The sequence below is a fragment of the Myotis nattereri genome (assembly GCF_964212035.1).
Source record: "Myotis nattereri genome assembly, chromosome: 14".
NCBI classification, from domain to species: domain Eukaryota; kingdom Metazoa; phylum Chordata; class Mammalia; order Chiroptera; family Vespertilionidae; genus Myotis; species Myotis nattereri.
The window spans coordinates 13,548,643-13,558,838 of NC_138089.1; the positions used below are offsets into that span (position 1 = coordinate 13,548,643).

At 56.6% G+C, this 10,196-nt stretch overlaps 1 protein-coding gene across 1 annotated transcript; it reads left to right on the plus strand.

Annotated features, from left to right (window-relative positions):
• The first annotated feature begins 925 nt into the window (after window positions 1-925).
• FEZF2 (FEZ family zinc finger 2) lies at window positions 926-4,719 on the plus strand. The gene is made up of 5 exons (XM_081106575.1): window positions 926-1,133; window positions 1,495-2,376; window positions 2,711-2,845; window positions 3,045-3,177; window positions 4,042-4,719. The coding sequence occupies exons 2-5, from the start codon at window positions 1,552-1,554 to the stop codon at window positions 4,299-4,301; spliced, it is 1,353 nt and encodes a 450-aa protein (XP_080962701.1). The 5' UTR covers window positions 926-1,133; window positions 1,495-1,551; the 3' UTR covers window positions 4,302-4,719.
• Window positions 4,720-10,196: the final 5,477 nt, after the last annotated feature.

Consider the following 10,196-nt stretch of genomic DNA (forward strand, 5'->3'; position numbering starts at 1 on the left):
TTGGTTCGACTGAATGGCCTTGGGAGGAAAAGCGTTTTAATAGGATCCAGGGGAGGTTCTGCTGTTTCAATCTGCTCCTTAAACAGGTGGAGATCGGACCTTCTCAATTATACAAACAGCAAGTACCCAGCAGCGGGGAGAGCTGCCCTCCGGATTCTCCCCGCACGCAGCCCTAAACCAACAGCAGAGCCGGGCTTTGCCGCCGACACCCGATCACAAATCAGCGATGCTGATCGATTAGGATCTCAAACAGTCCGCCAGCTGGCCGCGCAGCCTCCCGCAGCCGAAGGCAGGGGGCTGGCCAGGGAGGGGGAGGTGCCCCCGCCGGTCGCCCTGGTTCAGGCGACCTGGGCGCGCGGCCTTGCCCTTCCCGACGCTTCGGGGTCGTCCTTAGGCGGTGGGAGCTCGCTCCCGACCTCCGACGCCAGCCGAGGCCAGCTCGTTGTTTTTGCATAAATTAATATTTCCCCATTAACAAGTTCGCCCTCCAAACGCGGCGCTCGCGTCCATGCGCCACATCCTAATGAGGTAATTATCATTTGCGCGTGTTCGGGGCTGGCGCCGGCTCCGTGGGTAAATGGCAGTTTATTAGCGCGATGCCCAGCTCGGCTGCTGAGGGCGAAGGGAGACTTCGGCAACTAGATGGACACTCCGGGGCCCTCTGGGACGGCGAGACCAGGGCCCCCTGTCCTCCCCGCGTCCCCCAAACCTATAGGCCCCCAAAGTTGTGAATCACGCACGGAACTCTGCCTGGGTTTGGGCTCCCCCCCCCCTTTTTTTTTCCACCGGCAAAACCATCACGATTCCTCCCCCTCCCCCTCCCATCTCTCCCCTCCTTCCCGATTCGCGAACCGCTCGCACTTTCCCAAGGGGAGCGCGGGCGCCAGTTGCCTCCTTTTAAAGTTTGAGGGGCGGTGGCGGCGGCGGCGGCCGGCAAGCGCGGGGGACACAGGGGCCGCTGGCGGAGCCGCGCCGCCGCCCGAGTCATTCCACTTGAAGTGACTTCATGTGATGTCAGCTGAATGTAAAAGACAGTGATCTCACGCGGAGGGGAAGATGTTTGCCATCAAAATGTGACAGAGGAAACGCGCTGCATGGCTCGGAAGGCATCTCCGTGGCGGTGGGGGAAAGAGGTAAATGCCTGGTGGCTCTCCGGTCCCTGTAACTTTGCCCTTCACTGTCCAGCTCCCAGCACGCGTGCCGGAGGCCGGGGTCTCGGGACCAGCTCAGGGGGCTTCATTTGAGGCTCTTTTCTTTCTTTCTCCCTTTCTCTCTCTCTCTTTCCTAGTCCTTTGTAAACCCTCCCCTCGCCCCCTTTGAAAGTCCCGGGCAGGGCTGGTGGGTTCCTTGGCGCGCCGGGTTGACGGGCGGTAATTTGGTACCCTTGGGTGCACTTTGTTCTGCCCCTGTTCATTTGAATGCAAATGGGTGACCTGGACCCGGCTAGGTGCTTATTAAACGGCGGTTTCCCTCCCTGCCCTTTCCGGAATGCAGACTTAGAGGCAAGAGGCTGCGCCCCGGCCCAGTCTGCACGGCTCGGCTCGGAGCGCCATGGCCAGCTCGGCTTCCCTGGAGACCATGGTGCCCCCGGCCTGTCCCCGAGCCGGAGCGTCACCGGCCACTTCCAAGACGCTGGCCTTCTCCATCGAGCGCATCATGGCTAAGACGTCGGAGCCCCGTGCGCCCTTTGAGCCCCGGCCGGGGGCCCTGGAGGCAGACAGCGGCCAGGGCAAGAAACTGCTCAACCTCTGCTCGCCGCTGCCCTGCATGATCCCCCTCCAGCCCCTGGGCTACGACATGCCGTCCAAGACGCTGCTCAGCTACTCCGAGCTCTGGAAAGGCAGCCTCCGGGCGGGTGGCGGCGGCGGGGGGGCTTCGGTGTGCGGCGCCAGCGGCTTGTGCAAAACCAACTGTGGCGTGTGCTGCAAGGCCGAGCTGGGCCTGGCGCCGTCCGCGCTGCCCGCGGGCAGGGTCATCAAGCCGCAGGTCATCAACCACGCGGTGGGGCTGCCGGCCAGCGGCTCGCTCTACTACTTCAACTACCTGGACTCGGCCGCCTACCCGCCATCTGAGCTTCTAGGCGGCCACCTCTTCCCATCCGGCCTCCTCAACGCAGCACAGGCCCCCGCCGCCCTGGCGGCGCACCCCAAGCTCTTTTTGCTGGAGAACGCCAAGTTGGCCGGCCTGGCCGCGGACAAGTTCCCCCACCCGGCGCCCTACGCCCATAAGGAGCGCCTGCCCGCGCCGCTGGAGCAGGTGCTGAAGGAGAACTCGGCCCTGACCGCCGAGCGCGGAGGCGTCAAGGGCCACGGCAAGCTGCCCGGTGCCTCCGCGGACGGGAAGCCGAAAAACTTCACCTGCGAGGTGTGCGGCAAGGTGAGGCCTGGGGTCCGTGGGGTCTGGGAGGTGTGAGCAGCGGCGGCTGCTTTCTTGGGGATGCCTGTCACCCCTTTCTCAAGTTTAGGAGCTCCCCAATAGCTGTCTACTTCAGTCTGGGGGCCTCAGTTTCCTGTTCTGTAAAATGGGGATGCCGTGGTCACTGGCCACACACAGCTGGCGAGAGCAGAGGGTTGGGAAGCCCTTGGCAGAATGAAAGGGGCTCTGGTTGGGGGGAGGGGTGTCGCTTGGGCCAGGTGAGCTGTGGCCTCCCTGGGCTGATGCGAGGCTGTCCCATGGACACACCACAAGGCCCCCTCGTGTCCTTCCATAGGTGTTTAACGCTCACTATAACCTCACCCGCCACATGCCGGTCCACACCGGAGCCAGACCGTTCGTGTGCAAAGTCTGCGGCAAAGGCTTCCGCCAGGCCAGCACGCTGTGCAGACACAAAATTATCCACACCCAGGTACGTGGCCCCGGGTCCAGCCTGGCCCGCGTGCAACACCCCGCGCCTGAGCGACGTCTTTGGGGAGAGGATGGCCAAGGGTTCCCCGTACCCCTCTCGGAGAGCCCGTGCCCCTCCAGGGGGCTCCTTCCAGGTACCCCCGAGGTGGTCTTTCCCTGCCCGGCATTCAGCCTCACTGTGTGCGCGCCCCTCTCCGCAGGAAAAGCCTCATAAATGCAACCAGTGCGGCAAAGCTTTCAACCGCAGCTCCACGCTCAACACGCACATCCGCATCCACGCGGGCTACAAGCCCTTCGTCTGCGAATTCTGCGGCAAAGGCTTTCACCAGAAAGGTACCGTGCGGGGCGAAGCCCTCTATGCTTCTCACCTGGGTGTCGGCGGGTCGCGCTAGCGGAAAGGCAAAGAGATCCGGCGAGAGGGAGCGAGCGCCGCCGGCTCGCGCCGCCTTTCTTTGGAATCGGGTTGCGCGGGGTTGGGGTGGGAGCTCCGGGCGGGTAGTAGACCTCGCCGGAGTCTGGTCGGTGGCACGGAGACGCCGCATGTGGGAGCCGGGGCGTGAGGAAGGCAGGGGCAGAGGGGAAGAAGGTGGGAGAGAGTGTGTTGCCTTACAGAAAAAGGTTCCCTTTGTAGCCGGAACTCCCCTTTCTAATGAAAAAAAAAAAAAAAATCTAGGCAAAATCCACCACGTGGGAACGATTTAAGACTCGGGGAAACCGCTACTCTTCCCAGAACCCCAACCTCGGCGCTCCTCTTGATCTGCCAAAGCATGTCGGCTGTCCAGGCGGTAGCTGGGGGGCAAGAGGGAGTAAATCTTTTTAATGAGGGGGGGGGGATGAGGGCCAAAGCCTGGGTTCGAGAGAATTTCTTGGAGCGCAGTAGCAACCCACAGTTGGACCCCAGGTGTCTCTGGGGGCGCGAAAGTTTCCGGGCCGGCCCAGCCCAGCGGGGGGAACGCAGGGCGGGCCCCGGGGCCGGGGGTGGGGGGAACGGGGCTGAGGCGGGGGCTGGGCCGTCCAGTCCTGTGAGCCGTGGGCTTGATGCTGACGAAGTTTGACAACTTCTTCACTGGGAGAGGTCGCGCCCGCTCAGCCCAGCGTCGCCGTCTGAGCGCGGCACCCGAGCCCACCCCGGGAGGCCCGGCTCCGCCCTCCCCTTGCCACCCCATCCCCGAACGTGGTTGTTGTCGGTCTTTGCAGGGAACTACAAGAACCACAAGCTGACCCACAGCGGCGAGAAGCAGTACAAGTGCACCATCTGCAACAAGGCCTTCCACCAGGTCTACAACCTGACCTTCCACATGCACACGCACAACGACAAGAAGCCCTTCACCTGCGCCACCTGCGGCAAGGGCTTCTGCAGGAACTTTGACCTCAAGAAGCACGTGCGCAAACTCCATGACAGCGCGGGCCCGGCCACCCCCTCCACCAAGGACCTGACGCGGACCGTGCAGAGCTGAGAGCTACGGCCTCGCCCTCCCTTCGACCCGACCCAACCCCCAGACAGATCACACCTATAAACTCATGTCTAAAATTAAGAGGGGGAAAAAAAAAACTATAGCAGAGAGGCTAAAGTCTATTTATCGAAACCAGCATATTTTTGGAAAGTTACACGTTTCCTCGATGACTGGCAGCAAGCAGCGTGGCTCCCACCTTTGTATATTCGGGAAACTTATTTAAACCCTGTGCGCCGAAACGTATTTAATGCCGGGCCTCGGCGGCTCCTCGGGCGGCGGGGGTGATGCCAGCCTGTGACTTGAACGCCGGGGAAGAGCAAGGCACCCTCCGCCGTCTTTCTACAGCCATGTAAATCCTCCTGTACATCCGAACACGGAATATATGCATATATGACTCAATAAACAGATCGTTGTGCGCGTTTTCTTTCCCGCCCCCTGTCCCCTCGCGGCGCGGCCAGCTCAGCAACGCCGAAGAATGAGAAGGAAATACGCGTTTCTAGCATTTCCCTGCCCAAATGCGACTTCCTCCGGGAGCTGGGACCACTGTGAGGCCAAACCGGTGTTCCTACTGCGCTTGCGCACTAAGACCCCCCCCCCCGCGGACCCCCCCACCCAAAGCTTGGGTGAAAAGGCCTCCACGCGATGAAATGTTTCTACTTGGTGACTGTTCCGACGCTTAGAATTCTGGGTGTTGCTTTATTTGGATGACTTTTTCTTAAAAGAGGGGTTCAAAGTGGCTGGATGTTGGGGAGCAAATTTGGGGTGCGTCCTCGAGCAAAGCGCCTCCTCGTGCGGGGTAAACAGTCGGGCACGAGCCCAGTCGGGGCGCTTCTGGGCTGGACGCTTCTCTGGGCGACCTACTGGGGCAGCGGTCCCTCCCAGTCTCCCTGGAGGCGAGGCCTGAGGCCCAGGGTCCCTGCCCAGCCCGAGCTCCGGGGCTCCCTGGGCCGCGCGGCTGGTCCGGGCCGCGCTCCGCGTGCCGGGGGCGCTGCCACGGGGGGCACCCCCTGAGCCGCCGCCGCCTCCCGCACGGATCCCCGCGCAGCAGCCCATTTCCTGAGTCGCTAGCGATCTCCTCTGCGCCGCCGAGCGCGCTGCTGAAATGATCTCACGCTTGCTTCCTAAGTAATGACCCAAATTAAGAGAGAAAACAGAGACCCTTCAAACAGCATTACATTAATCATCTAATCATTCCCAGGAGGGGGCCGGCCGCCGCGCCCCGTTTGATCCGAATCTGGATAATCAACGAGCTCGGATTACTGGCTGGGCGCGCCGACCCTCCTTCCCCGCCCCCCCCCCCCCCCAGCATCTTAATATTCGCCGGCGATTCCGCCCGCGTCTCCTAGACAACGTCCCGGCGCGGGGAGGACGCGCGGCGCCGCCCGGCGTGCGCTTCCACCGTCCAGCCTGTTGTGCAAGAGCGAGGGCGGCGACGCTGCGCGGCTCCCGCGGCAGGTGGAGGCTCTTTGGAGGGAAAGAGAATTGATGAGGGAGGAGATTCCCAAGTAACTGTGAGCGCGATTTGTTGTCCGGTCATCCCCGAGCCCGGCACACAGTAGGCGGTCAGTGCTCGTCTTGCAGCATTTCCGGAGCGCCTGCTCCATGCCAGGCCCTTCTCCCGAGTGTTCGCCACTCGCTATGGGGAGGATCATGCCCCCGTTACGGACTGACTAGTGGAGGCAGAGATCCGCTAAATGACATGGTAGGGTTATGGGGACGAGGTGGGGCTGGGATTCGAATCCAGGCTACACGGGCATCTAAACGGCCTCCAGTCCTTGTCCTTGGAGGAGAAATCGTCAAGTGGGGACCCAAGGAAAGACGCTCCTGGCTGCCAGGTGGATGCTTCGCCCCGGTCGCCGCCAAAGGTGGGGTCCCGGCCGCCGGTCCAACCCGCAGACCCACTGCGCGGGGAAGGAGAAGTGTCGGTTTTGTTTGCACAGAGGAAGGCGACAGCTTCCTCAGGCTGTCGCGGGGCTATTTTTAGTGCCTCCGATGCAGAAATAGGAACGTGTACATTAGAATTCCATTTCCTGAAAGGAGCGCGTCCTCCTTTCTCTATCCTCCCCCACCTCCCCAAGTCTGGGAAGATGCAGCCAGGGGAGGGGGGGGGGGGAGGAAGCGAGGAGGAATTTAAATGTTAGCTCGTTCTGGCTGCAGTTCGCTGAGGGGAGATTGGGACCCAGAGGGAGAGGCAGATTTAACTTCGAAATCTCGGTAGATGCCACAGCCCCCAGGAAACCCCGGGATGGGCAAGGACGGCTTGGCGGCCAAGGAAGTGGAAATACCGCCTTGCTTTTTCCAGACAGCTACCTCCAGGGCGGGTTTGGGGAGTCGGTGCCTCCCCGGGTTCTCAGAATAGGTTTTATTAGCCCCGCCTTCTCCGCACAGCCCGCCCCCATTTCGGGGAGATCTTGGGTGCCCCTGACAGTGGTCTCCACCAAAATCCCTTCCTTCTTGCATTCCTGAAAGGATCCTTTGCAGATGTGCTTCTTGGAGAACGACCAATGGCCAGGACAAGCCCACATTCTTTCTAAGTAGTTCCAGAACTTTGGGCAAGAGGTGTAAACAGCACAAAATCTGCTGCAAAGGCACCCTTTTAGAGAACTGGGTTTAAAAGTTGGCCTGCGTGTGGAAATCGTGTTCAAGTGCTCCTTTAAGAAGAAAATATAAATGAAAAAATAGGTGGGATGCCCCCATCCGGGGAAATAACTTTCTAACTATCAAGTGAGAGAACTTTCTTTCAGAAATTCTTCTTTTCACAGGAGAAACACCGAAAGGGTCCCCAGCTCATAACCCTGGAGAGATGTGTTTCAGGTACAGTTCTGACGAGGGGTGAAGGGGGCCTGCTTGCCAACTAGACAGCAGATGAGATAAAAGCAGTGAGTGGAGCAGAAGGCCTCTCTCTCTCTCCGACTGCTCTTCTCTGCGGTGGCTGGGGCTCTGGGGCTAACCTGAGCGGAGCTTTGCTTACTCCAACCTCCTTGAGGTGGTTTCCTCCCAACCTGATTGTTACTTAACCTGTCAATGGCTCTCACCTGCGAAGGTGTTATTTCACATCTGGTGGTAATTGTGGGTAAACAGAATGATTCTGTATCTATAGGGCTTCGCTCTGCTTCCCACCGGTTTAAAGTCATCCCTCCCAAGCTTAAGATGCCCGTTTCCTTCAGATGTGGGGTGCAATCAAGGATTCCTCACCTGAAAAGTCCTACGAAGAGAAAGGGGACCTCTTGTCTGAATTACTGAATAGCTTTCACAGACAGTGCAGGTTCTGAAGGCAACACTCAGCGCTCTTAGCCCCCATCTTAACGGGGGTCCTTCTTAGTTATTCACTGTGCATCGGAATTGATGGGTGACGGGCTCAGTGTTTCAGATTTCCCCCCTCTTCATATTAAACTGTTTGCATGACTTGTAGTTCGCAATGTCCGTAAACGACTTAAACAAGGTAGTCATCAGCTGCATATTAATATTCTAACCTTGATTAAATTGAAGAGGCCACCCTTAAAAAATATTTGGGGAAAAAAATCAAATTGCGGGGGAGGGGGGATCCTGTCACAGACACAAAAAGACTCCAATTATCTTTTCCCCTACAAGATGTTTGTTCTGTCCATGACTGCTCACACTTCAGCGATCTTGCCAGCAAAACTCAAAAAAAAAAAAAAAACCCTCCCCTTGTTCCAAAGCCACAGCCTTGAACATAACAGATTGTACAGTCCTGTTGCCTTAGGCGGGTTAGAGGTTCCTCTCTGCAAAGGGCGACACAGAGAAGTTGCCAGCATCCAGACGTATTTGGGGGAGCACTGTGCTCCTTGCCTTGGCTGCAGAAGTGGGTCTGTAAGGTCCCCATTTTGCTGTTTGGCTCACAAGAGGATGGAGGGCTGCCTGAGCCAGGCCCAAGAGTTACAGCAACAAGGCATCCAGGTGTGCCGGTGCTGAATGGGCTGGGGGGAAAGGGGAGGAGTGAGAGTGAGGAGTGGGGGGCTGCCAAAGAGGGGACAGGAGTCTTGAGAAAATGCTGGGAAATAAACAACCTCAAGGCAGCTGCGTTGCCCTTTTCCCTGCACTTCCCTCTCAACCGTCTGAGCAACCAGTTTGCTCCTAGAAACATGTTAATTGCCAACGGAGCTCATTAAGGCATGCACATGCAAAACACAGCAAGAAAGATTAAATGGACAAAAGCGCAATAATGAACTGTCAACAATCGGGCCCATCTAGGAGACCAGGATCACTCAAGAATGAGGCATTTAGAGGCAACAAAGGATTGTCTGGGACAGGAAGAAAAGACGACCTAGACTTTTGTTTAGTCAACACAATTGATTACAAATGAGAGATTAACAGGATAGCTTCAGATTTTTTTTAAAAGAGGCAGAAAAGAAAAGTCCAATTAAGTCCACCGAATGTTAACTACATTGCGTTCCATGCCTAGCCCCAAAGAAATTCTCATTAAACCATCCCTGGCGATCCCTTTTGGAAAGTAATTTGTCTCCCTGATGGAGCAGAGAAAGAGAATCGTGTAAAAGAAAGCGTTAGTTCTTGGCACAATGAGCTTAGGAGACGCACTAGGAAGAGCCAAAGGGGGAGTTAATGAGCATCTGACAAACTGCTTGGATTCAGGCCTAGAGAACAGCGATGAAAAGATGAAATTGGCCAACAACTATTCTTTATATCAAACATAAAAAGGCCAATCTGAAATGGGGCTGCTCAAAACTGGTTGAAAGTACATCGCCCAAGAAAAGGGAGCCCTGGCCGGGCTCCGCGGTGGACACTGGACAGACAGAGGCAGAGCTCAGCAGGCCACCAGCTAGGAAACAGGCAAAAAGGCGGGCTCTCCACCATTGAGCAAGCGAACTCAGCCACCGGCCCTTGGGGAGGGGCTGATTTGAAGCTGTTGGTGTCCCTACCCCTACACTCTGGTTGTTTCTTTCACGAGTGAAAAAATGTATCAGGCTAGCCTTTGAGGGTTCCCTAAAAGTTCTGGTAATCTTGTCATTCACCAAACTATTCCTCTCTTCTAGAGTCATAGCCCCCACCCCCAGGGGTACCATATCCACCAGTTCACATTCAGTTCTCCTCTCCCTCTTGGTGACCATTGAAAACCCTCCCCCCAGGTGACTGTCTTCCCAATTCTGCCTGGAGCAGAGGGGGCAAGGAAATGAAGGCTGATACAGGTCACAGAGTAGTTAAATTATTTCTCGGGGTTGTTCATCTGGCTTTCAGGGACCACCTCATCTTAATGTTTCCTTTTTTGAACACAGTAGACCAAGGGTATGGATCTGAGACAAGCAGTACATCTTAATCAATCCTAAACGTCCAGGCATCCACAGCAGAAGCGTTTGGGGGTTATTTTACAAAGTCCGGTACAGCCAGGTGGACAGTATCTAGCGGTGTGCTGGGGTTTTCAGCTGAGTCCATCAGCTAAGGAACCAGAACAAATTCTGTGGTTTCTTAATGCCTTATTTATTCCATTTGCCGTGGGACTGGTGCCATCTCAGATACTAGAGTGCAGCATTTAAATCTTGATTCTAGGTTTTGTATCTTCCTCTCAAATCCTTGGTAACAACTATCACATTTCTGAGGGCTTGGCTTGCACTTCAGGCTGTGCTCGTGCTTCGTGGAAAAAATACATTGGTGTCTAGAACTAAAGAATGAGGAAGAAGAAATATACCAATTCAAAATAAAAACAGTCATCGAAGAGTAAAGACTAGTTCTGGTTTTCAAAGCACAGAGGTGTTATAAAATCTAGCAAGGTACATTTTAGGAATGAGACTTTTCTATTGCAGCTAGACTACAGGCTGCTATAACCAGTTATTCACCAAAGCATTCTGTCAAGGCCACGGACTGATACACCATCATTGTTTCTCTCCTTTCAAGGAAGTTTTGTAGTTTTAGGTTATATTTAGA

What these genes read in the sequence shown, in the direction of transcription:
- FEZF2 (XM_081106575.1), top strand. Translation starts at nt 1,552, where the DNA reads ATGGCCAGCTCGGCTTCCCTGGAGACCATGGTGCCCCCGGCCTGTCCC. An exon ending in ACAAAATTATCCACACCCAG is followed by an intron (nt 2,846 to 3,044) that starts GTACGTGGCCCC and finishes CCCTCTCCGCAG; the next exon opens with GAAAAGCCTCATAAATGCAA. An exon ending in CAAAGGCTTTCACCAGAAAG is followed by an intron (nt 3,178 to 4,041) that starts GTACCGTGCGGG and finishes CGGTCTTTGCAG; the next exon opens with GGAACTACAAGAACCACAAG.